This window comes from Lonchura striata, chromosome 7 (assembly GCF_050655825.1).
Source record: "Lonchura striata isolate lonStrDom1 chromosome 7, ASM5065582v1, whole genome shotgun sequence".
Taxonomy (NCBI): domain Eukaryota; kingdom Metazoa; phylum Chordata; class Aves; order Passeriformes; family Estrildidae; genus Lonchura; species Lonchura striata.
The window spans coordinates 5,538,801-5,566,748 of NC_140709.1; the positions used below are offsets into that span (position 1 = coordinate 5,538,801).

General features: G+C 41.1%; 1 protein-coding gene across 2 annotated transcripts in view; it reads left to right on the forward strand.

The window, feature by feature from the left end:
- LOC110480621 (von Willebrand factor D and EGF domain-containing protein) overlaps window positions 1–27,948 on the forward strand; it is a 186,957-nt gene that overhangs the window by 37,133 nt on the left and 121,876 nt on the right. For both annotated transcript variants that reach the window (XM_085584840.1, XM_085584839.1), the window contains exons 2-6: window positions 4,103–4,287; window positions 14,318–14,543; window positions 17,025–17,257; window positions 26,059–26,148; window positions 27,388–27,523. In XM_085584840.1, coding sequence (XP_085440966.1) covers window positions 4,103–4,287; window positions 14,318–14,543; window positions 17,025–17,257; window positions 26,059–26,148; window positions 27,388–27,523 — 870 coding nt within the window. The remainder of the gene's footprint in view (window positions 1–4,102; window positions 4,288–14,317; window positions 14,544–17,024; window positions 17,258–26,058; window positions 26,149–27,387; window positions 27,524–27,948) is intronic.

Sequence of the window (27,948 nt, forward strand, 5' to 3'; positions counted from 1 at the left end):
CACAACTTTCTGACAAAAAATTGTTACATTTAAAAAAAATAAAAGCTGTTGAGTCTATGGTAAAGCAAACAAATCCTCATGTGTTAGCAATAGCTCTTTGCCTATATTGAGCTGATGGTAGTTCAAGAAGCAGATCTTTGCAAGAGATTAAAGCACCGGGTACATCCAGAATTTAATTCCAGCAGCTCTGGATAGAGTGCCACAAAAATCTTCCTAAAGGAAAGCAGAATGGTCATAGTGACCAGCTCCCTAAAAAGCCAGGGTTTTTTTGTTTTGTTTTGTTTTTTTCTCATGGGCCCCTTAAATATAGTGCTTAAATAGAGTAGTAATAGCAATAGTGCTGGATAAAATTAAATTTGTTCTCTCAATAAAACAAATATTTCCTTTTTAAGACAACCTAATCTTCATAGCCCAGAGTAGCAGTGCTTCCATACTAGACATGAATGTGGACATGAAGGGATGTTGAGCACTTCTTGGCTGTCCATAAGCTTGACACCTGCACCTGAATTAAAAATGAACAGGAAGGTTTCATCTGACTTGAATGCAGCTGCAGCACCATAAGGTACAAGTGGGCATTTCTCAGATGAAGAACCAACAGGGCTCAGCTGTGACTTCTTGTTGTTTTCTTTTAAATAACATTTTTATAATAAAGTCTGATTACATTGATGCCTTTATTCATTTATTTCTGCAGGAAAGCCAGTGGTAATTAACTCGCACCACAGCCTGCAATTTGCATGTTAAAGTTTACAATCATCCTGTCACGGGGCCATAATAAGCACCATTTTACAGGGGGAACTCAGTAATTGAGGGTTTGCTTTGCTCATGGCTCGCTGCAAAACCTGGGTGAGGCTTTTCGTGCCACCAGCTCCGTGTGCCTGGGTCTGCCCCAAGTCGGGCAGGGAACAAAATCCATCAGGCTGGCTCCAGGGGAGTGACAGCAGATCAATTTGCCATCCTGCCTCCCCAGTGACAGCCTGCCAGCACAACTAAACCCAGGCACAGGTACATAACACACTCTGGCAGTGAATTCAGGGTATTTCACCCTTCAGAGGTGGCTGTTTGAGCCAGGGCTCCTTTGGGACTAAGCACATGGCTTTTTGTCCCACATCCTGTTAAATTTACTGGGTGAACACCCCTCTCCTTAGGGACCTTGGGGGTCTCCCTCTTGTGCTCCTCCAAGTGTCTCCCTGGCCTTGCCAGGCCCATCTGCAGCGTTCAGCTCCTCTGGTGGTGCTGTGAGAAAGCCTTTTCTAAACTACTGCAAACAAAACCATGCAAGGGATGAAAAATAATTAGCCATGTGTCAGTGTCTGATATATTTGCATTGTTTAGACAGAGTAGTTAATCACTGGTAAGACCAAAACACGTGGTGTGAATTTGGATTATAACTAATACATATCAAGCAGAAGGCTATTAGTTGCATCTAAAGGCACTATTTGATATTTTATTATTGAGAAAGTGAATGCAATTAATTATATTGCAATGTCCTTGCAAGATTCCTGTGGCAATACCATGCAAAGAGCTGTTTGCTTTTAGATTCCTTTTCCTTTTGTTCAGACAGGAGCTAATTCAGGCAAGCAAAAGGCATCAGGAGCCAAGATTCTGTTCCCATTACTCCTGAAGCCTTGAGTGGTACTGGAGGGGTCAGCAAGAGTCGGCATTTTTTTAAGGGGTTTTAAATACAGGGTAAACTTTTCATTTTTGTAAAATAGTTGGTCTGCTGAAATGTCACTTCTTCCCTTGGGCTGGGAGTTAGCAAAGGACAGTCTCCATGTGGTCTCCAGAAAGGACTTCTGAGGGAAGGAATTTGATCCCAGATTTAATTAGAGGTGCAATATTTCCAAGTGTTCCCTCTCTGAAATGTCTCTTACCTACAGGAAATAAAAGCTTAGGGCACTTCTTTTTTATTTAAAAAGGCAATTGTATTAATTCAGCAAAATTTTGCATTGGAATTGCAATGGCTTTGACAGTTTAGTTCCCTGAAAATTGCAATAAAGCCTTCGTTACGCTACATTTTGTCCCCATTTGTCTTGTATACCATTGCCTTGCCTTTGGCACAATCAAAATAATCTTTAAAAATACTGCCATAAATGGATTGACTTTGACCTTCTGAGTATCTTGTCAATAAAATAAAAATGATAAATGTGTTTCAGAGTGCCACTGGCGCAATATTAAAGCAGAGTTACGATCTGAAAAGTGACGTTTGAAAAATTAAGTTATGGGGAGGGGTCTCTGTCAACGGTGCCACATAAATAAGCTCTATTTAGTGAAAAGAGGTGATTTTGCTAACTGCCGGTTTGTGCAATTCCTGTGATGTGGCCTCTGCCTCTTACATCATCATTAGCAATTAAAGATTACTGCAGCAAGAAATTAGCTGAGCCTTCTGTTGCTGAGGCACAGAGCAGAGCAGCTCCACCTCAGTCCCCTCCTGTGCCCACTCTGCAGTGCTGGCATGGAGAAAAGGGACCTGGCCTCGTCAAGGAATGGCTCAGACAACCACAAAAGGCCATTTTTGCTACATGATCAGCTCTTTGGAGATAAACGACTCCTAACAGAATTACCTCAAGGCTTTTTTTTTTTTTTTATTAGATGAGAAGAAAAGAAATGAATATTCTGTAAAAAAACTCAAGAGATGTATGAAAATAAACAGGGCAGGCAAGTAAACAAACACGTCCCAAGGGGCAGCAGGCTTGGTTCAGACTTTGAGATGCACACACACAAGCCCTGATGTGTTTGGTTTTGTGCCAAGCTCAAGTGAGTCTGACCTTTGGCTTCACTATTTGCAGGCCTAACCAGAGCCGATTTCTCAAAACTCTTTACTCTTGTTTTTACACCATTTCTCTTTTTTTTTCTCTTTTCAACATTTCTTGTTCTGAATCTTCTCAGCGCATATTTAAAAGCACATGAAGTGCACTTCATACTCGAGCATCAATTTATATCATGATTAAATCATTCATGCATGTAATAAATTAAGATAAAACCCCACGTACTTTCAAAGGTCAAAACGCTTTGGAACCTCAAAACACTACTGGATTTCTGAGGAGAGACTCAGATGTTAATCCCTAAAATTAGGCTGAAATCACATTAAAAGGTGAAGGGGGTTGGTCCTGATGCAGTTATGACGAAAATCTAGACAACTAAAATCTTTACATTACTAAACTTACACCTTTATATATTTAAATCTGGATTTGTTTGCCTTGAAAATTATCCCAGTCCCAAAACTAATTGGAACATAAAATGATATAGGATTCTCTTGGTTTGAAAAGACAGGTGTCTGCTAAGGAAGGCAGGAGCCTTCCTTGAAATGGAAAATTTGGTAAACCCCCTCCCTCCAAATTATTATAATTTTGAAATTAAAGGGGTCTCAGGCAAAGATATGGGAATAGGAATAACAGTTCTTTACTAGGAGAATTAAACATTTTAATGTTATAATACAAAAAAAAACCAAACCACTGCCAGAGTCAGAATACAGCCTGACCCCCTGTGTGTCAGGGAGGTGGCTCAGCCCCATCCCAGGGGGGCTCAGCCCTCCTGCAGTGCCAGCTGTGCTTCTGCTGGAGCAGGATCCTGCACAAGGGGGGAGTTTTCCTTGGAGCTCCAGGAATGGGGGAGATGGGCCTGGGCTCCTCTGGGAATGCAGGGGAAGGAAGCTGCTCCTCTGGGAATGCAGGGGGAAGGAAGCTGCTCCTCTGGGAATGCAGGGGGAAGAAAGCTGCTCCCCTGGGAATGCAGTGGGCAAAGGCTGCTGTGCTGTTCCCAGGTCAGATTGTATCCAGGTAGGAATGCTTGGCTCCTCCTCTGGGTGGAGCATCTCCCAATGGGATGATGGAATTTTCTCAGCCATGCAGGGACACTCACTGGCCATGAACAGAAGATAATTAATAATTAATGGCCCATTAGAAGAGTTCTCCTGAAGGGAGGATTGGTTTGTAGAAGAGATAAAGAAAACAGCCCAATGATAACTGCCCCACCTCTGGCAGAGAGGAGTAGAATACACACCCTCAATTTCCAACCTCAGACAAGGATTTAAGCAGCCATCAGCAGCATCCAGTGGAATTAAAGTGATGAACTAATTACTCATTGCCCTCTTCCCCCTCCCCAGCTCCCGAGTGCTGGCCGGGGGGACACCGCATCCTCCGCAACCCCCACAGGAGCACCAGCTTCGACTCCCTGGAGCTGCAACGAGCGGCCAGCCAGGACCTGGTGTGTGACCACTCCTTGCCACCGGCGTGGTACCGCCTCATGCTCGGCCAGCGGCCCGTGGAAATGCCCACCAGATGTGTCGAGGTCAGCAGAACCTGAGCACTCCCCATGGGAGCTGGAATAAACCCTCGGGGGGCTTTTCCTCCCCGTCACTCTCTGTGCTGCCCCTAGACTGTGTGGATTAGGTGGGGCGTAATGGGAAAACCACTTGAATAATGAATTATGATGATAATAATAATAATAATAATTGTTGTCCTGATTTTTAAAAGTGTTACGTTTTCTTTTATAGTTCTTTGAAAGTTTTAAAGTTCAGATGTTGCTATTGAACATAAAATGAGTACACAGAAGCTTGGTAAGTTTAAGAGAGAAAAAGACCCAATTTTATTTCTGACCTCAAAATATCTAGAATTCCAAAAGTGACAGTGGATTGGAGGATGAAATTGTTACTTCTGCAACCACACTGGTCAAACCAAAAGTCCATCAATTCTCTCTTCTTACAAAGAAGAATGCAAAACAATCATTATTTACATGAAAAATGTGTGAGAACTCCAGTACAAATTTGTAAACATTATCAGAAGGCTAAAGAAGTTTTATGAGAACTTTCAAAAGAACTATAAAAGAAAACCTAAAACTTTCAAAAATCAGGGCAACAAATAATTACAAGAATAACAGCAACAACAATAAAACCAACAGCAACAAAACCATCACCACCACCATCAGAACCAACAATACCACTATCACATGCAAGGGCATCAGTCAGAGACCAAGATCCCTATGGAACAGCCAATATTTAACCAGGCTAGGAAATATTCCAACATAAAACCAGATGTTTTGCAACTCTACAGAAATTTTTAGTAAACCCTGTATGTCACCTCAGGCTGTGCTTTTCTCAAGCAACTGTATGGCTTTAAGAATGGATTCTGCAACCTGACACTTCTCCCTATAAATTATTATGAGGATTATAAGGGATTTCTTCTGCTGATGAAATCAGAAAAAATAATATTTAAAGCACTCTTTGAGGAAACTGAAGGAAAAGCTAAAGTTGAATCTCTCTCTGCATTGAATCAATTCTTGCATTCTTTAGTTTCATAAGTATGCTAATGGCTTTGTGGAGCAAAAAAACCTTCATCACTCTCTATAAAAGAGACAAAACAATAATTATCTGGTTTTATCTGTGTTTAATATGTATGACAATAATGTTTAACTTGCAGTTATTGTTGCCAGAGCAACTTGAGCCCCTCACTAAAGTCATTGCCACCTCAAATATCCCAACTGCAGGAGGTTAGCATAATTTCAAACATAAACAAAATTATTCAGAAAAGTATAAACTAATTACCATAAAACACTTAAAAGACGAAATATTCAACCTAGAGTGCCAGGGTGTTTGGTCTGGGGTGATTCTACTCTAGCTGGAGAACCCTCTCAAAATTAGCAAGAACATTTTATATCCATTCAAAGGGGACCTGTGAACTCATCACAACTGAAGTTTATCTTAAAAATTTAACATGTAGTGAATGCTAAGAGATAGTTGTTATTTATGTAGAATTTTTAATACTTTCCATACATAAACTATAAATTTAATTGACATTAATAAATTGGTGGGATTATTATTGAAAGATTCATTTCATGGCATCCTTAAATATCTCAACACACTATGAAGTTTTCCAGGTTGCTCTGTAAGTATACATATATATTCTATAATATTATTTAATTTTTCATTATATTTCAGGAATTCTGAGTGTGTAGCAATGCTCAGCTGTATGAGACTGCTTTCTAACAATGCATGCTTTGTTTCTTTTAATCTCTTCTCTGGAGTTTTTCATTCAGGTTTGTGAAGCTATATTCATTAGTTTAGTTTCTTATCTTGTAACATAATTCTTGCCATTGGTTTCTTCATTATCCTCTGAATGACAGTAAATCTCTGCTTTGCCATGCTGATGAAGGATTACATCTGTTAGATGTCAAAACTGAAAGAATACGCTTCCTTTAGATCTTCACCTTCTAAATCTGCCTCTACATTCTATCTCTTCCACTTAATTAAATCATTGTTTGATTTGGTTTTCCATTTAATTTCAGCAAAACCTCTGGAACAAAATAATTTAAATTAATAACTGTGCAGCTTCCACTCCTTAATAAGCAGTTATTATTGGACATTCCAGTCTGGCTGGAGCGAGCTGATTTTAATTAAAAAAGTCAAAGACAAAACCCTGAACAGATAGAAGAGAAAAAAAAGACCAAATAAAGCCTGACAATACAGCCGCAGAATTAAAAAGTACATTACGCCAGCACCTTGTAAAATATATACCCAGTGTTGATACTGGCCAGATACAATTAGCTGCTTATCAATGGATGAGATTAACTTCTTAATTCAGAGTGCTGGTAGGTAAGGATTCCTGTCACCCAGCTGAGCTCAGGAGGGATTTAAGCCAGAATGGAGATTTGGAGCAGGGGAGAAGTGTGGGAGGACAAATGGCACCTGCTGGGGGACACGAGGGAGGGGAGCTCCCACAGCCTGATCCTCCAGACAGCCTCTCAGTGCCCGTGTTCTGAACCCTGCCATGAAATAAACCTCCACAATAAAAATATCTCCCTGTCTGCATGCTGCTTCATAACCACAGGGAGTGTTGGATTCAACAGGGAGGAGAAGCAGGTCACACACGGGGGCTGTGGGAGCCCCAAAATGCAGCCGTGCCACAGCTCAGGGGCACAGCAAACTTTCCAATGAAAAACGAGCATCCACTCATTTAATAAAAAAGTGGGGGGAAAAGGGAGAAAAGACAGAAGAAAACCACACAAGCTACAAAGCAGAAAAAAAAGACAGAAGAAAAACCCAAAAGCTTTTATGTCAGAGAAAGTGAAAATATTAATTGCATTCCTGAAATTGCCATCCCTTGAATCCAACTGCTGTCCATAAACTTATTCCTCCAGTGGCAAAATGTTTTTGATTGAAAGAGCTTTCCAATTTAGGCTTTGCCTGCTGAATTTCTCAGGGCAGGTAACAAATGATCCTGACCTTCCTCCCTCCATTTCTTCCTTGCCTTTCTCCTCCTGCTCCCATAGGAGGCACAGCAATTACCAGATCCTGAACATGCAATCCTGGCCACAACCACTTCCCTATCCAAAAATATATTGTAGTAGAAGTCCAATAAAAATTTGCAAATTTTGAATCCTCAGGTGTTGAGGGTTGCTGCACAGATCAAGGTTTGTTCTTAAGAACTGCTTTTCTGTGAAGGGCAAAAACAGGGAATGAAAAAAGTATAGTGAAGCTTATATTATACTAAGATTAAGGCAGTATATTAAGAAGCAAGAAAAAATGCAAAGACATGTCAGACCTTCAGAGGAAGAACAAAAGATGGAAAAATTAAAGCTCAACAGAAAATCTATTGAAAATACAGAGAAGTACTTAACAGCCAATATGGGAAAACATACATCAATTACAGAAATTCCAACTTCTGAATTAAAATAATACAGGGTATATGCATACACCTGCATACATGTAAATAGGGGCAAGCCTCATGGGAGGCACAAACACTAAAAAGAAATGTGAGGGAACATCACACACTAATGTTATTGAAGATCTGCTCCACAGTCAGATAAAAGATCAACCTACGGATTACAGCAGAGCAGTGCACTCTACTGCCTGTAATGCAAATTTAAATGCCACACCACACTCACAGCAAACCAGAAATGGGCTGAAAATTCTCTTCTTCCTGTGGAGAAGTTCCACTGGTCCCAGGTGCTTGTCCTCACCAGCATGTCTTTTTCTGGAAGGAATGGTAGGAAAGGGGAATAATTTCACTTTTGCACATTAACAATCTCCAGCAACCCCTGGTTCAGAGACTTCTGGGCTCAGACACGGGTTGTTCAATTTTTTTTTGAGGGCAAGAGGAGGGGCAGGCACTGATCTCTTCTTTGTGGTGACAGTGACAGGACCTGAGGGAATGGGAAATTATGTCAGGTGACGTTTAGGTTGTATATTAGGAAAAGGTTCTTTCCCCAGAGGTGGTTGGGCACTGAACAGGCTCACCAGGGAAGTGGTCACAGCTCCAAAAACTGCAAGGAAGAGGTGATCCACAGATCTTGACAGAGCTCAGAAGTGTTTGAACAAAGCTCTCAGGCACTTGATGTGACTCTTGGTGTTCTCCTGTGCAGGGCTAAGACTTGGACTTGATGACCCTTGTGGGACCCTTCCAGCCTCACAGATTCTGTGATTTAAATTAATTTCTCTACCATTATCCAGCCCCATAATTGTAATTTTTTGGCACACACAATTCTGTAGCAAGATTTTCTACAGGTTACTTATGGATATGAGACTCCGGGAAATGTCCAGTAATACCTGCCTGTGATGGGGTATCAAGATAACTTCCTATATCTTTCTTCAGAAATTTCATCCTCTAAATGAGCAAAACCCTCTCCAAATCTGAACATGCTGCAAATTCACGTACAATTGTAAATATGCTTGTGTAAATGGAGGATGTGTTACGTAGTAAGAGTTGGTATTCTCTCAATAGTTTCATTTTTAGCAATGTAGGTTTACTTTTTTGCATGTCTACTAGGATCAAACACAGGTTTAAATGCTAATCTTTGGTGTATAAAACAAGGTCATGTTAAAGCGTGTCAAATCTAACCTGCTCATGATGCTTAATATGTTAGTCCCTAGAGGAGCAGATTTATTTTTCCATACTTATTTTCATTCCCTCCTCTTTAACCTCTTCTAGAACATTTTATACTCAGAATCAAAACACAGCACCTCAGCTGCATGCCATTAATTTATTATTTTGTTTCAATTATTATTTGCTCTGAATCCAGCCCCACTTTGATTTGCAATTGTTCTATGAATTTAAAAGCAAATTACACTTTCAAGGTATTATTTAATCTGTAATTCTTTCTTGAACACTTACATGAATATTCCAAATCATAATGCTAGGTATGAAGAGCCTTTGTTTTTCTTGCTTGTTTTTCAGACATGCAAAAACCCTTCTGTAGAAATTACAATTATAGCCTTTATTGTTCAGAGGCATGTGCTTAAAAGAAAAACAAGACAAGCACCAGTTTAATTGCTACTACAGATATTCCTGACGTAAACTGATTTCTGTGGAGTTTGGCCACAGACTGAAATAAGAAAAACCCCAAACTTATTTACTTTAACTAACTACAAAGAAATAATAATAATAAAAAAAAGCTAAAGTAAAGTTTTGAGTGGATAACAGATGCAAAATCATAATTCTTTAACTGCCAACCAGCAGCACACCAAAAAGCCTTCCATCTCCATCCAACTAAAACAATGCATTCCTCACATATGGTGCTACTTATTTTTAACAGCATAATTTCAGCAACACCCAAGTGACAGGAACAATCGAGCTTGATTTCTTTGTGCAATTATGAAGAACCACAGTTTCCAATCAATCAAACTGGTTGATACTCCAAACCCCAAGCAAATGGAAGGAGACATCATTGGATTCAACAATAATGGCTTGTTCTCTTGTTTTGGCAAAGGGAGAAAACTTTTCTTTTTGTTCTTTAGGTTTTCTAAATTGGATTATTTAAATTATTATCTGGTGCCTAATCAGGAATCAAAAATACTTAATGAAGATTTACCTGCCATGTAGAGGTGTTACAAAGATTAATTGGGTAAGGTTTATAAAATGCTTTGAAGATTAAAACCACCACTTAATTATGACTGGATAAAGTAAGGAAAGATACTAAAGAAGTCTGCCAACAGCCTGAAGTGTCCCTCCTGTGCTGGAGAAGTTCTCCTTTGTGCAAGCTGTGCCACTGGATGCCTGAACCTGTGGAGTTTGCTCTCCTGTAGAGGCAGCTGTGTAATTCCTCCTTCCTTTTGGAAATGCTGCTGAGTGGGGTGTGAGGCTCCCACATCTCTCCAATACCCTTAGAGCAGCAGTGACTGCAGGCATTGCAGGTAAATGCTCTGTTTTAAATGCCAATCATTTGCTACTTCTGAATTCAGTTTTCTGGTTACTCTCCCAAATGACAGCTACAAAATTCAATGCAAATCATGCCACAGTGGGGGCTTGAAAATTTTGGCTCTCTGAAGCCTTTTCTCCTAGATTGTTCTTCTAAGTTTCTTTGCTTTTTTGTTTTGTTTGGGGTTTTGTTTGGTTTTTGTTGTTGTTGTTGTTGTTGTTGTTGTATTTTTTTGTTGTTGTTGTTCTTATCTCTACTTCTGGTTGAACACATGAATATACATTTTCCTTGCCTTCCCATGTCTGTCCTCTAATTCACAGAGGCTTCATGCAGCAAATCCTTTTGGCTAGTGTGTGGCAACTTGCCTGACTCAGAAGGACCACATGGAGCTCATAACAGAAAATAAATTCATGTGTGTCATAGAGCTGCCAGGAAAACAGAAATATTTGATTTATACCAAAATTCTTCCTTGGCTAGCCCGTAATTCTGTATTACAGTTCGTTGCAATGACTTGCTGTCTCACAGTCTGATCTTTTTCCCTTGTAAGGGTTGATCATTGCTTGTAATTTGTGCATGTTACATAACAAACTGCCTCACTCAAGTGGTTTCAGTGCAAGATTGGCCAGGGCAAATGCAGGAGGTCCCTGTGAGGGTTTATCAGAAAGCTGCACTCTGATGTCAGTGATGCCAATCCACACTTTCTCCAGCACTGAAATGGCTCACGGACTTCTGGTGAGGATAAAAACAGAGGGGGGAAATCACCATCCTCTTATTCCAGCATTTCAGTTTTTCCTCTGTGTTAACAAGAGATACAGGCCCGTTTTTATGTATGGATCACTTTCTGCCTTTTTTCACAGCCAAAATGCTTTCACATCTATTTGTCTACGTGGCTACCAGCACAGCAGAGAGATGGGTATCTCATTAATGAATTATCTTCCCAGCACTGCTGCAAGGCACCCAAGGCTACTGCCATCCCAGCCACCTCCACCTCTGCTTGAGAGATAAGAAAGTGAGGTACACAGAGTCAGTGATTTGTTATTTGCCCAAGGTCAAGCAGCCAGAGAAACTGAGGCACTGTGTGTGCCTGGCCAGAGGCAGCCCAGTGACTGGGCTGACGTGTTGGCACCAGTTACATTGGTAAAGGCAGCACCAGATGGATGCTATAAGTCATTTTAAGCAACAGAAGTTCTTTTACAGAGACTTGTAAGAGTATTTTTTCAGTTGGGATAGGTAGGTTGTGCTGTGCCTCCTCACCAAGCCATTTCCTACAAGACTCTCTGAGTTTGCACACATCCATTGAAACCCAGAGCTCACTCATCCCTGCTGCTTGCTCTCCATAACTAATTCTTCTGGCTTGTGTGGGTCCAAATACCTCCAAGGTGAACTCACTAATACCTGCATTTTACTGCAATTTCAGAAAGAATGTTCCAGCAATCTTTACTCACACATGCAGAGGCACTGAAGTTTGTGGTTTCCTCGTGTAAAAGGACATTCAGGCTGCAGGCATCACATCCAGATGAGTATGAAGCAGAGACCACAGAGCTTCAGTTTCCATCCTTCTCTCTTCTCCCATGCTGCTTCTCTGGGTGTTGCTCTTTCCACCCTCCCAGGTCATTACAAGTGTATGCTCAAGAGCATGCTTTGGAAGCATGCTTCTGCACACCACTCCTTGCACTCTAGGTCAGAAGTTCACCAGGATGCAATATTCCCATCATCTGTATTTTTACCAGCACAGAAAACACCCATGTCCCTTAAAGCTGTAAATAAACAAACAGAAAAAAAAAACTCTAAACTTACACCCAGCATGGCTTTTAAAGAAAGCAAAGGAATGGATTGGTCTAAAATTCCACCTAGAAGAATTTTTATGTTGGCCCTTCTCTTTTGCTTGCACAGTGCTGGAAGGCTGCTCCTCCCCAGAGAGCTGCTGCATTGTGTGGCTCCAGTGCCACCTGCAAGACCACCAGGACACCAAAGAGGGAAGGCAGGGTCAGCCTCTCTGCTCAGCTGCTGCCACTTTTCAGGAGGGGAAAAAAACCCAACAACCTTGGACAATTTCGGTGGTGTCTCTCTGGAATCCTTGTTTTCAGAAGCTTGACAATAACTAGCTCCAAATGGAAATCATATTGTGTCGTGCCACGTTGTTGATTGTTTTTCAGCTACCCTTGCTTTCCTGGGTGTGCACCCCTTCTCCCCTGCCCCTGCTTCCTGGCTTGAATAGCTCCCAGGTACAACTCAAACTGCAGGAGGGCACTGGTGCATGACTTAATAAATTTATCCTTTGACTTTCACCGCTTCCCCTGCTGGCACAAATAACTTTCGATCTTGAAAGTGAAGCAGCAAACCTAGCCATTGGGAAAAAATGATGGGTTTTGTTTTGGTTTCTTTTTTCCCCCCCATGTGATTTATAGCCAAACACTCACACTGGGAGGAATCACGTTCCCTGAGCTGGACTAGTAGAGATGGTTCACTGTCACTGGCTGAAGAAATTCAAAGTGACAGCAGCAGTCACACTCTGCTGAATATGACTGATATCTGAGAGCAAATTATTGTCAGTATTCGGTAATAATTTCCAAACTTTAGCTCAAATATCCCTGTGCTTTGCATATTGGCAAATGCTAGGTAATGGTGCAGAAAAATGAGTCATTGTAATTGGCTTTGTATATTTAATAAGACCCTGATTACACCTAATCTCCTCACTGAGGTGCTTAGATTAAAGACATCTTTGGAGAACCATGTTCCTTTAGTCAGGGGAGAGAACCTGACAGGTACAGAGGGCAGATCAGATCTGAGAGTCCTGAACACACATCCCTACGTTGGGAAATGGAAATCAGTCTCCCCTGGCCATGACTCAACATGCTGTCATTTAAACCATTTAAGACCAATGCCTTCTGCTTTGGGATTTTCTGTATTCATGGAATTTGTTAATAGATAAAAGCCTGAAAGCAAAAATAAAATTAAAAAAAAATTTAGAAAGTTAAGTCATGCATATCCTCGACATATGTTTTGTCCATCCTTCATATATGTCTCTGCTCAAGGGTGAGGGAGAGGTACAGCCCCACAAACATGTCCAGTGTCTGCTGGAAGGGCAGGAGCTGTCAGGAGCAGGGCAGCTGCTTTGGAGACAGGGGATCTAGCCTGCTTTCATGCTTTCATCTTCTTCATACAAACCAACCAAAACAAGAGGAAAATACTTTGGAATCCTGTTATTGTGTCCTTTAAGCATTTTATCTGTGTAAAGCCACCTCTCAAAACTGAGCAAGACATTTTTATCCCCACCTATACAGCTTTTTCACTGACCCTCCAGGTTCACCACACACAGGCTCTTGGGTTTTAGTAATCTCCACTTTCAGGAAAGGGAATGAAATCTTGTGATTTCAATGAGGATTATTTGGGCAAGCCTCAGTCCATTTCCCTGCACTGTTTGTGATCCCAGTCACTATTATTTTCACTTGGTACCGGAATTTTTCCTTTTCTTGTTTAGCATTTCTTTAGGTTCTTCTCCTTTCTCTTTGTTTACCTTTCTTCTCTGATTTCAGGATTTTACTTGGAGTAATTTTGGCAAGTTTTGGTCATTTGCACTGCCCCTTATTTAATCTCAGTCCTTTTGGTTGTAGTCACTCCATTTTTAAATTTTCTGGGTTTTTTCAATTGCATTGTTTTTGATTGTATCTCCTTTCCAGAGCATTTGTTGGATTTTGTTCTCTGATTTCAACACTTCAGTGAGGATTATTTGGGCAAGCTTCATTCCATTTCCCTGCAATTCCTGTCATCCCATTCACTTTTATTATTTTCACTTGGTACCAGAATTTTTTCCTTTTTCTTTTTTTAAATGCTTCATTTCTTCAAATTCTTCTCCTGCCTCTCTGTTTCATTTTCTTCTATGATTTCAGGATTTTAATTGGCACAGTTTTGGCAAATTTTGGTCATTTGCACTCATTTGGTCATTTACCCCTCATTTCATCTCAGTCCTTTTGGTTGTAGTCACTCCATTTCCAAATTTTCTGGGGTTTTTTTTTCAATTATATTTTATTTGATCATATCAAATGATATCAATTTGATCATATCAAATGCTTCTTTCCTGAGTGTTTGTTAGACTTTTTTCTCTGATTCCAAGATCCCCTTCCCTTTCCTGAAAGGAATCTGTAAACGGCTTCTTGCTCTAAACGGCTCCTTTTTTGTGCACCCTCAGATGAACAAATGCGGGACACAAGCTCCGGTGTGGCTGTCCCTGAAGTCTGAATCCCTGCCAGCTCCTGGGGAGATCAAGAGGCTGACGGGCTGTGCCACCTGGCAGGTTTTTGGGGGCACCAGGGACTGCTGCCTGTTCCGCATCCCCATCGCCGTCAGGAACTGCGGCACTTTCTTTGTGTATCTCCTGCAGCCCACCCCAGGATGCATGGGCTACTGTGCAGAAGGTGAGGACCAGTAAAGTATTTCTCAATAAGGTTTCTTGTGCCTCTCAGGCTGGGTGTTCAAAGGCCCCGGTGTTGCTGTGTACATCTCGGCGACCTTGCGAGTCAAGCATCACTCCCGCTAGGGCGCGGAGCGTGTAGGAAATAAATCAGTGGCAGTCCGAGGTGTTCCTGAAGAATAGCTCCTATTACCAGTGCAAAATGTAATCTGGTGTGTATTGCTGGAGCGTTCTTTGCTTGGTTACAGCTCACGTGTAACCTTTCCCACTGTCTTTGGCTCCACTTTGGCTTGAAGTTGCAAAGCGAGTGAGCAGGGGCATCTCAGGCGCTGTTCCAGGAGACTGTCTCTAAGGACTCTCCTTATCTTTAATAATGCAGTATCCCCCATCAAAAAAGGTAATTCTAAAACTCTGCAAGGAGATAAAAAAAAAAACAAACAAACCAAATTGATAACATCTTTTTCATGACATTTATATAATTGTTCTCGTCAGAAAGAATTTTCAGCCGACTACGAGAGATGTAACCCCTGTTCGGTAGCTAGGAAACAAAGGGAAAGCAGAAAGCAATTGCTCATTCAGTTAAACCTCCTGAACTCTGGAGCATGGCCAGGTGCATATAGATTTCATCAGAAAACATGCTTCTTTCTCCAAATGAAAAAATTACCTTTATTCTTTCCGTTTAGTGATTTTGGACAGAAACATGACACTGAGAAAGTCGGATTATCAACTTTTCAATTGGGCAAAATCCAAGCTTAAATAAATTTTAAAGAGAAAGATAACTATTTTCTTATCTTTATCAATATTTTAACATTCCTACTTGAATAAGAAGGAAGAAAGGCTCAAAGAACATGACATTAATTCACTATTTGAAATAAAAAAAAATCCATTAAAATAAATGAAACCGATTTTTACGCAAAAATTACTTTTTAACTGAATAGTCATTTTTCAGTTTGAGCTTAGCTTTTTTACAAACTATAAGATTTCAACTACTTTTGTTCAAAGAATTTTTTCCCAATACATTTTGGGTGAATAATTTTGTCCTATTTAATGATTCATACCTGTTCAGTGATGTAAAGCTGACTGCATTTCTAAGAAAAGAATGCTTATCCCTTCCCAGTCTCATTTTCAGTGAGGTCCAGTCCTTCAGAGTATTTAATTTCTTCCCTTTAGGATGTTTTTGCAGTCTTATGCATTGGATGAGAAAAAAGCTCAAACCTGGAGTTTTTTTACTGGGGATTTTTACCTCACTGCCTTAAATTCAGCTGTAAATGTTGCACCACAGGAGGCTCAGCTGGGTCCAGCTGCCATGGCTTTGTGTCAGGGTCAATTCCCCAACCCCTTCTGCTGGAGGTTCAGGAGCAGGACAGCAATCAGCACTTCTGAGCTGCAAAACAAACTGAATTTAAAACTCCATAACTTGGCAGAAAGGATACAGCTGGGAAAAGCAGTGTTGGTGCTTGAAATTCCACTCACATCCTCCCCAGAGCTGATCACCTAACTTTGTCCTTCTGGGATAATTTCCTGCACACAGTCATGATGTGAGGCACGGTTTGAGGCAGCTTCTCTAAGAAATGAAATACAAAAGGGTATAAACAACAGGTTTATATTCATCTTTTAAGTAACTTGTTTCTTACCTCTTGCTGTTTGCCCTGGACAGATGTTAACACATTGGTTTTCTGTGCTGCTGGAACAGCTTCATATTTTATTCTCTTGGGTTCCCACATATTATATTTTCTACACTTGTCCGAAAAAGTTACTTAATTTATCCTTTCAAAGCATCTGAACCAGCTTGATATTTTGGTTGAATCTAGGTCTCTAGAGATGAAAAACATCCCCTTACACTATTATACCTCTCTTTGTTTCTACTTTCTAGGGGAGTTTAACAGGAAGAAAGGTTTCAGACTTCATTACTTGAAGCCTGCAGAAAGCAAGCTGTATTTTTAGAGCAATGGCATTATTCTGGGCAGAGGGAGACTATATTGAGCAGACCTAGCCTAGATGCATCCTAAAACAGCTTGGAAAGGATGCTCACAGTAAGGCAATAGAGGCTGGGAGTCAGTTTACCTCTGCCACATAGTGACTTGTCATATCTCTCCTGTGCTTATTGCAAAACTTGGATCAAAAGGCTGTGCTCCAGGGAAATGCAAAGCTGAGGACCTTTGCCAGAGTAATTAATTTGTATTAATCTGAGTGTTTCATTTCAATAGTTTTTCTCTCACTGCAAAATTAAAAAAAAAATTAAAACACATTCAAAACCAGCAGGTCAGATGGCATAACTGCAATAGGTAGTCAGGACACAATTAGCAATTTTTGCATTTCTTATGAAACACACCTTCTTGCTTGCATGGTTACTGATTAAGTCACAGGAAGATAAAATGTAGTGCTTCTCCCGTGTTTAATTACATTGACATCTTCTTGTTAGGTGAACAACCATAACATCCAATAACATTTTATGCTACATCCCTCTTTGGTTTTCCCTTCCCAGACAAGTCCACGAGCCTGGCTTTGCAACCGGTGATCGCTCCCGAGCTCGTGCAGGGCCGAGTCCACCTCAAGTGCAGCTACAGCCCCGCTGCTCCCGAGGTCCCAGCCCAGTTCAGGGTGCTCTGGTCTCGCCTCTCCAGCCCTGGCAAGAGGGAGCAGATCCACCAGGAGACAACCCTGCAGTCGTTCTCCTACGTGGAGATGGACGGCGCCAATCTCCGCCTGGGAGACACGGTAACGCCACCCGCCTCCAGCAGGTCACACACCCACAGGCGATCAAAGCTTCCTCCTTGTGAGAACCCCGGGTTTGGTTTGGGGTCTCGAGTGGTGGTAAAGTCTCTCCTCCGACCCGTGCTCCCAAAGAAAAACTCCGCAGTCTCTTGTTCGGTCTCAAGACAATTTATTGCTAGTTATTTAACAGATTATGTTCTCAGGCTGCGGCTGTTTGATCAGCGGCCCAGGCAGAGACACACACACTCCTGACACCCTCACTGCCCAGTGTCTTCTTCTCCTCTCCCCCCACCCAGGGCTGCTGCTATATTTTATAAGATATATTACATATAACATGTTTACAACTATTCCCCAATACCTACTACCTATATTACCAAGTGCTTTTCTACTCTAAACCAATCTGTGAGTGCCAACATCACCAAGAACATGGAGGCAAGGAAAAAGAAGGAGGAAGAACAGGATCAGCCCACTTTCCTCCATCTTAGAACTTCTGACCCCCATGTACAAAGTAAAAACCCCCCTGTACATGTGCTAAAACCCCCCTGTACAATACCAAAAAAAATTCCCCTCTACTTTGTAGCTACATTTACTATACTATCTAACCCTTTGTGACTGCTTGTTCCACCTTCAAAGTTGGTAATTCATTCCATGGTTCAAACTCAAAATCACAGCTGTTTCCAGCTGCCTGCCGGGGTCTAGAATGCCTCTGACCAAGGCCTGGAACCTCTAAAAATGTCTGAGAGACATTTTGAGTTCCCACACCTCCTAAACCTTTGTTGTGTTTTTATTCGTGCTGCTCCTCGCTCCTCATGCTTACAGCTACTGCCCAAAAGAGATCTGAAACCGTTCCACAGCAAGATTATTTAATAACGTTAACCAGGTTCAGGACCTGTAACACTCCTTTGAATTGCAGTGAGTACTTGGAAGGTATTTTACCACATTCTAAAGGCAAATTGAATATTTGCAGTTACATTACACCCTGAATGCTGTGAGGTTTGTATAAGTGGTAGGTACATGTGCCTGAGCCAATTTTTGCTCAGTACTTTTTGTATCTTGCGGCAGAGGCAGGCTCAGCTGTGTGCACTCAGTAATTTTTATATCCACGGACCAGAGACACAATAACATCTTTTCACAGGAAAAATAAAATATTATACATTTTAAAATAGAGGGAGATTCATTTTATGGGGTTTTTTCCACATTGTTCTGCCTCTCTGATTCCAAACTCCTGGTTCAATAGCATACTGAAAGATAGAGTTCATTACAAAACAATCTTTAAGAAGTATATTTGATGGCTTACACAGCAACAATGATCTGATCTCAACAACAACAACAAAACAGAAAACAATACAGATGTGAAAAAAATTGACTGGTGTATGAATTCATGGCCTTTTACAGTACAGAAACAAGACTTTTAAATTTAAATTATGTTCATAACTTTTATGGGCAGAGAGACATTAGTGATGCTACAGCAAACAGAATAAATAGGGATAATGTCCTGGTGTTAAAAGTAGGTTGGAAATAGTCTTCACATTTTGCACCTCTTTTTTGAAATCATGGAATCATAAAATACCAGCCCAAACAGAGGGTTTAATGTTCATCTGGTTTACATTTTCTTGGCAAAAGCATAGTTTAGACAAGACAGCCCAGTGCCCTTTCCTGCTGAACCTGAAGTGTCTGATGTTGGGAAATCCACAACTGCTGAGATTATTCCAATGTATAACTGTTCTCAGTGTGAAAAAAAATATTTTTTTGTTGAATCTGAATTTTTTCTCATCTTTTCCATGTTACTACTTGTAAAAAGGGACCCTCCATCTTCTTTGTATCCACTCTTTAAAAGCTGAACATGGTGATGAGGTTTCCCCTAAGCCTCTTTTTATCAAGGCTGGATGAACCCAGTTCTCTCAACCTTTCATCACATGGCAGCTTCCCAGGCCTTGGCTCATCTTTGTGGCTCTTCTCTGCACCCTCTCCAGCCTGCCCATGATTTTCCAGATGTGGCCTGAGAAATGCTGACTGAGATAATGATTTCTTTAGCCCAGTTCAGAATCTGACTGATGATGCCCTCACATGTTACGAGGCAGATAATTCTGCCAGTTTAAGATAAGTTTGTGCTATGAAGAGATATTCTCCTCCAAATTATTTCACTTGCAATCACTTCAAATCTTGTTTTAACAGTCCTGAGATATTCAGAGAAAATATGGTTCTGTTAACAAGTAGCACTGCCAAATCTTTATAAGACTATTTTATTGTATTAAGTTTCCAGTAAGCCCTTCTTTGTCCTCTGCTGAAACTGTGTTTAATTTAGTGGTTTTAGTGAGATTAAAATATTTCCTTCCTTGTTAGACTTCTTTAAAGGTCTTCATGTCCTATTAGACTAATTGTAATTATCCATAAATCATCACAGGTGAAAACCAAGCAATAAAGCTGCAGCTGAGAATTCAGTTTTACAAAATAAAAAGTTTAAAAAACCATCTCACTGTTTGCCATCCCAGGCTGGGTGTCTAACAGGAGTCAAAAGGGAGAAGACTCTCACCTCCCGTGGTGTAAATCTGAAGAAGTTTAGTATTTGTAGGGCTACCCTAGAGGAAAGTTGATGCCACTGAAAGGGGAATCAAACCCTGGCACCAAACTCTGCCACACAGAGAAAATGGGTAACCTGCCCAAGGAAGATGCAGATGGAAGAATACTCTCTCAGGCAGCAGCAGAGGGAGGCCAGATTCACACTGATAAAAGCTGTATGAGAGAGGAGACAATAAATCAAGAGGACTTTCCAGTACTTTTCCCCTTCTCCATGCAGAGCCCAATGGCAGCATCCCCAAGCATCACTGCCAGGGTGCAGGAGGGGCATTCAAGGCAGAATTTGTCCCCCAGGACAGAGAATTTGCAGCATTTTGAAAACTACTTGCCTTTTTTGAACTTTTTAAACTCATTATCTCTACCTGCACAATAACCTGCATTTGGTTCCACACATTCATGGCCTGAAATCAGCATCTTCTCTGTTCCTTTCTTGACAAAAAAAAAGCCACAGTCAGGCAAGACAATTTTGTTTTACATCATTTTTTGGGTGGTTGATGTCAATGCTATTCTTTGTAAAAATGTCTCCAGGTAATAGGTCAGTCACATAATGGAATAGCTATTGATATATTTTAATACGCAGTCAAACCTTAGAGAAGAGTTGAGATTTACCAGCCAACATTCCTGAACTTGTATTGACTAAACAGCCAGTTATTTTTAATAGCCATCATGTGTCCTTTCTTCCCCCATCTTTAGGTTCCAATTTTGTTATTTCAGACAGTAATGCTGGAAGCATAATGTTCATGTAGCTATTGCAGTCTTAAATAAATCTATAACATGCCACTATTTCTCTATAAGCTCTGAAAGAAGCCTACTCCATCTGATATGAAAATCCTGGCATTCCTAAGCCTTATTTATGTGATAGTGACAGAGGTCATTTCATTCCTCGAGGCACAGCCATCTATAAATTATAGCAGCACACTGTGAGTAATGAGTTATGCTAAGAAAGAAAGGTGTTTAGAAGAAAACTGTGTAGATTTTGCTCAGCACAGCAATCCAAAAGTTCACATGGTGAGGAGCAATTGTCACCCTACATAAACCATGGTTCTCGCTGTAAAATAAGAATGTTTAAGTAAAACCAGCCTTTCTGAGCTCTGTGAGAGAAGTGGCTGCTTTGCATGGCACTCTGCAACAAAAGGAGATTATGTCAAAGCCAAAAAGATAGCAAATTATTGCCTCATATATAAAATAACAATTTTTCCCTCACAAGGGAAAAAGTGTGAAATTTCATAGAGTGGTTTGGATTGGAAGAGAGCCCAAAGATCATCCAGTTCCAACCCCCCTCCAAGGGCAGGGACACCTTCTGCTGGGCCAGGGTGCTCCATACCCCATCCCAGCTGGCCTAAAATACCTCCAGTGAGGAGGCAAGAGATCTTACAGTCCCGTTGTTCTTGGTGCTGAAGAAAGCCAGACCTTGCAGAGCCCTTACACTTCATGTCTCAAGGAAACAGGATTTTGTCTTGTTGCCAGCACTTCTAAGACATGTCCCAGTTCAGCCCAGGGGAGAGAAGCAGCTCATTCCAGATGATGGATTCACTACATTTATTGCACTTAGACAAAAATCCTGGGCATATGGGCTCATAAATGTTAAATCATGTGAAGTCTGTACCTGTGGAAATACTCAAGCACTTAGGAGGCAGTCTTGAGGGTTTGCCCCTTCTCCTCTCCCAGATATAGCAAGGTTTCATCCTACAGACCCCCAGGCAGCACTGGCTCTCAGCATCTCCCCTTTGGGGTCACTTTGTGCCCTTGGCTCAGCTCTCACTGGCTCAGACTCGGTCACTGCCCAGTTCAGAGGGTTGCACCAGCATCTGGACTCCAAAGTGACAAAGTGGCATTTCCCCTACTTAAGTACTAATCCCCTCCCAGCCACTGGATTTGTCAAAATCAACAACAGGAATAGGAAGACCTGCCTGTTTGTAGGTCACAGCCGAGTTTACAATTTCTCCCTCAACCTTCAGGTAGAAAATGAGAAGCATCCCTGCAGAAACAGAACTCTAAGTGAACTTGAACAGAGATTTTTAAAGCAGAAAGGGTCAGAGAGTTGATGAGCAAAACTCTGCAGATGATAAAACACCTTACTATTACCCTGGGAAAATTTCCTTCCTTAGCAGAATGATGACCCAGAGGCAGCTTCCACACCCTGCCTGGCCGTGTGACAGCTGGGAAGAGCTGCCTCCTTCCTGCACAGCCAGCAGCAGAGTGAGCAGAGCTGGACTGCCCGCAGTGCCAGGTCACACAGCTGCACCTGCTCCCCCCTCGCCACAGCCAACAGCCCTCACAGGGAGTGATTTGTGTTCTAAAGCTGCAAGGTCTAGTTCATTAATTAAATCAAAGACAGATTCTCCCTACTTTCCCCTTCCTGCTAACCCTTCTGGAAAGCCTTCCCAGAGACTTTGTTCCTGCCCCTGTCTGTAAATACCTACAGCCAGATCATTTTCTCAAGCTAATGAGAACTATTTTTCTTTTCTTCCAGCTTCCCTAGAAATGTCATCCCTCAGTTCTCCTCATCCTTTGCTCTTTTCATCAAGGCTGTAAGAGTGGTGACTCCAGGTTTTTCTAGCCCCAGCCCATTAGTGTTTAATGGAAGAGGCAATGGCAGCTGCAGTGCCCCACAGCCATCAGGAGACACCTTTCACCTGGCCTGGTGGTTCCCTTCACTGCAGGAATGTCACCTGTGTCTCAGCCCTGCAGCCCCAGGCTGGATACACCTACAGCAGGGTGACCCAAACCTACAGCAGGGTGACCTAAACCTATGGCAGGGTGACCCAAACCTACAGCAGGGTGACCCACACCTACATCAGGGTGACCCAAGCCCAGGGGTGATCATCACCCTCAGACTGGCACCTGCACCTTCCAGCAGCACCCAGATTGCCCTGCTGAGGGCATGGCTAGCAGGAGGGCACCCTAAAAGCTTCCTTATGGAGCTCCCCACAGCTGCCTTTTAACTGAACCCTTGTATGGGCACAGGGGGTGATGCTGATGGAGAGGACCCATGGCAAAGCTGGATCTGCTGGCAAACTTCCCCATCCATGCCCCAGCCTGGGCTCTCCACACTGCATTCAGATTTAATTAGGGGGAAAGGTGAAATTGAAGAAATTATTATTGTCAAAACAAGTAGAAACAACTATTTGGAGGAAACTTGAATTCTGAAATCTATAGGGGAAAATACCCACATTTTAATGCGCAAGTTATTAAGGAGAAATTTTCTGGGGATGGTGACAGGCCCTAGTATTAAAATATTCTCCTAAATTGTTTCACAGAACTTACCAAATTAATGACTGACTCCTGCTTTTAGCTAAAGAAGCTGCCCATGGGGTTCATGTCAAAATTTTTACAATTCTGTTTAAGCCCATGAAGTGGAGGAATCTGTTCCAACATACATGAAGGAAGACATTTCTTACCTAAAAGAGCCTTTCTTGGTAAGAGTTTTGTGCCTAGAAGAAGCTTTCTGCACTGTGGGAATTTTTCCAGCACACAGGGAAAACAAAGCATCCCATGTTAAGAAGCAATGCAGTCATCCTGTCCAAGGGCACCCTTTAAAAGAGATGATGAAAAAATAGAATTTGACTTTTTTTTTTTTTTTAACAGATCCAATGAGTTTGTGGAAAAATACTTCCTAACTTGTCACGGCCATCAGCATACTGCTGTCAGTGGTGCTTTTATCTCTTTGCTTTAAAAAGGCTGCATCCTGAGATGGTTGTAGGGGGGGAAGAGAAAAAGAGAAAGAAAAAGTTGATTACTGAAGTGCCGAAAAAAAGAGTTAGTATTTAGCTGAAGGCAAAAAAACTCTCCTCCTTGGGATGACTATCATAATTATGTGACAGACTGTCAACCTGTAGCTCAGTATCTGATGAACATATCTGCTGATTGTGAGGTGTGCACTCAACAAGGGTGGGAATTATATAAAAGACAGAAATAAAATGAAAATTGTAATTGCTGTTGGTACATTTTGAATTTTTAAAGTTTGTGCCGACCTCCAAAAGCACTGATGATTGAGCTGGGATGCACTGATAGTCCACAGATGTCTCTGTGTATCATTAAGGAGTAAATTTTTATTTGAGTGTTTGGTGCTTTATCAATAAGATACAGCTCTAAAATACACATGAGAGGAAATACAGTGAGGCTGGGTTCTGGTATTTGCCCAGATCTCATTCTGGGGAAGATCCCCAGGCCATGCCTCTGTCAGTGCTGGGCATCCCTGTGCCAGTCCCTGGCAGCTGCAGCTCCCTCCCTGGCACAAACATTCATTGGGGAACCTCAGTGTGAACATTTTTTGGTTAAAAACACTGAAACCAAAAGTGCAAACAGCCCAGTGAGAGCAAATCCCTCATCTGCAATGCAGGTGCATGTGATCTGCTCAGTGAGCTCTGCAAGGGGTCGGGGCTCTTTGGTTTTGGTAGGGGAATGTGCATTATCTGAATTTGGTAGGGGAATGTGCATTACCTGAACCCTTTCTCTGTTGTCACCGCCTTGCCAGATCCTGATTTTGCAGATTCTCACAGTGGCAGCAGCAGGAGAAGCTGCAGGAGTGTGATCAACACTCACTGTCTGCCTTCCCAGCTGAAGAACTGTTTTGAAAAGTCTGTAAACTGAACACGAGCCTGTAGGGAAGGATTTGAGATAATAAATATCTAATGATAACAGGGGCTTATTACCTTGAGGAGACAACAACTTGCTCTCCTTCAGAGGCAAGCTGGATAACTATGAAATATCTGAGGAATTTTAACTGTGAAGTGTCTCTGTGAGGTGAGATCTGTGTCTGTTTTTCCCCCAGTACACCCAGTATGACCTCAAGGCTTCCATCTTGTTAATGTAAAAAATGACACCATTTTCACTGGGCCAAACTGTCTGGAGCTGTCTGCAAGAGAGTGAGAAAAATTGTGAAGGTAAAAACATCCCAAAAGGCACATAAGCCTGGGACTGAGCTGAACTGGAAAGAATCCACTTGAAGAGCACAGAAAACACTTGTTTTTCCCCACAGCCCTACAAAAGACCCTGTATTGCAGGTGGGGAATTTCTGCTGTGCACAAATGAGGTAGGAAAGAGGATTCTTCAGTTTGCAGGAAACTCATGACTTGATGGTAATGAGGAGGGATTTTTAGGGTGCTAAAAGGAATATTGCAGGCTGTTATGACCACATGGATCTGGGAATATCCTGGTGTAGAACCTGCTTTGCAGGTAGTAGTCACGAGGGTCATGCAGGTGAGAGCTACAAGCATCAGCATGGCCAGTGAGTGATGCTGGAAAATCTATCCAAAAGCATTTGTTATAATGGAAAATAAATTGGATTGGTCCAGTTCTTCCTTGTGGGTTACTTGAGGCTTAAAAAAGGCAGATATAAATATGTCATCTGAGTATCTGGAATTTGATTTAATATGTCACAATCTGTTATTCCTTTTCCAAGAAGACTAAAAAAAAATATTCAGAACTACAGTTTTAGAGTCTATTGTCATTTGCTTTAAGGAAAATTTCTGTATTTTACTCTTACGATCCTAGAAATGATTTTTGCAATTTGGTTTTTCTGAAACCAATGAAACATTTAGTTGGCAGATGGTGTGCAGGCTCAGCAGAGATAAAAGTTGTGTGGCTGTGCTAGGAATACAACATAAGTGTCCTGGTACATTGTGTTTGGAGGAGTTTTTATTTGGATGAATTTTCTTATTTTTTCTTAATACAATATAAACCCTGTAGGCACATCTGCATCATCTTTTATAAAACAATAAGGGGGAAAAAAGAAGCCTCTCTTATTGCTGACAAAGTTTCTGAGACTGGATGACTGTTAAACAAATTTACATTTTAAAATAAAAGGCTTTCAAACATGGTACAGAGAGAAGATATTTGATCCAGTGGACAGGCTGGAGTCTGAGATCCCAAGAGCACATGTCTGAATTCTGACAGTGACATCTGTGAACAATATCATTCTTCCTTAGCAAAAGGAGTCAAAATCACAAACCAAGGTGTTTAAAAACTGCAGAAGAAAACACATTGTAAGCATAAAGTGTTATTAATTCTTGAGACAAAAGCCATACTTCTTTGCTTATTAAATGCATCAAAAATTCTTCCAAATCTCAAAATTTATACATAAACATTCTCAAAGCCCAAATCCCCAAAATATATCTCAGCAGGAGAATGAAAGCTTAAAAACTCTGAGCAACAGGAGGATGCATAATTATACAAATGTTATTCAAGAAATGCTCTAGCACATGCTGTTTATTTATTTATTACAGGTCTTTTGCACCGTCACAGCTTTTAGGAGGGGCACTCCTGAGCAGCAGTCACTGCCTGAGGACAGCAAAGGTTTCTATGCTGGGATTAAGGTAACACCCATGGCCCGGAGTCACTGACTAGGGAATATTTGAAAACCATGATGAAGAAACATTAGTCCTGATGAAGAAACATTAATCACAAGCAGTGCTGTTCACTTTGAGAAAATGGCTTTCAGTTTGTCTGTCAAACACCCCTGAAGCACCACTGGCACCATGTGCAGGTGTGGAAACTGATGTGCCACGAAGTATGAGCAAATTGCAAATAAATGTGCCCTGAACATCTCTGGGGGTTTTGTGTGATGGGAAGACACACCTACAAACCTTCAGGGATGCACAATTCTGTTGTAACTAAACCAGAGCAAAGTGAAGACAAAATATGAATTTTTCTCCATCATCTTGTTACGGTCAGGCATTACAAAACAGAAGTTGTTGAAGATAAATTCACTGAGAGCAAGGACCAGGTCTAATCCCACTCAAGGATTAGGCTGTTAGCCTGGCAGCCCATGAGATTTTGGGATCTTCTGAGTGTTCATGCCTCCATGAAAGGGGTTTCAAACATCTGGCAACCCATTCTGAAGAATAGCTTCTGGGAAATTTTTTTAAATGTCAGAATCCTCCAGGGAGTGGAAATTCCCATTTCCAACTAGCCCTGAATGCTATCTCTGCTCTTTTCCCAGGACAATGGGCAGACAGAAAAGGCACAATCCCAGCTCTGCTCCTGGGGATAGGAGTCTCCAAACCTGTAATATTTTATGTTCAGAGCAATTCTTCCTGCCATAGCAGGGAAGGGGAATTGGTGAAAAATTGGAATTATTTTGCACCTGGTGCAGACTACAAACATGGAGTCCATGACCATGGGGTTATGTCAGACTTTATGCCATGGTATTTTTCCTCCTGCACTGGAGTAGGAGCTCCTTTAAACCAGGGATATTAAAAATTAAATAAATTCTACAATATTATTCTCAGGCTTAATAAAAGTTGGCTTTCTGATTTGGAGATGAGAAGCAATGACACATTATATATGGGAGATGAAAACATTTTCTTAATTGCCAAAAATGTATGCTAAAGTATGTTAACAGCAATTTTACCTTACAAAGTTGAAGATCACTATTGCAAAATTTATTATTATTAAGAAGAGTATGATAAAGATTATTATTATTTTGCAAGTAATCATATATCTTAATAATTGGTTAAAACCACTTCAGACTTCATAGATGTCTACATTACCTGATTAATCTGTCATCATTCATGCTTGTCAAAATGATCTTAGAGTTGTTTTCTTATTTCCAGTTTTTACCAGAGTCACTAGAAATTGCAGAGGATGGCAAGGAGCATGTTTTGACTGTCCTGAGCACGGTGCCCATTGCCTGTCCTGGGCAGGATGATTCCTGTAAAATGACTTTGCAACTAAGTACTGAGGACTTGGGTAAGAGTTTTACATATTGACATCAAATCAATGTGATCGCTTTTTCCAGTATGTAAGTTACAATGAATTCTAATAGAAAATATTATATATAAATAATAACAAAGGGCAGAAACCATTAAATCAACAAACTAGGCCATATTTTTATCTGCAAAATAAAACAGCTGATTATATCTGACAGATTTTTGAGAGAAAAGAACCCTAAAGCCATAAATATAACTAGCAATAACCTGAACAGTAGTCTGTTGAGATTTATGTATGAAATAACTGAGAGTAGAAGAACTTATTTTAAATTCCAGGAGCGTAAAATTCCATTTTTAAGTTTTTTTTGTAGCAGGAATGTTCTTAGGTAGAATAATTTCATTAATTATCAATAAAAAGCTCCCCTGCAGATTTATTATTCAGTCAATGCATAGTGAAGGCTTTTT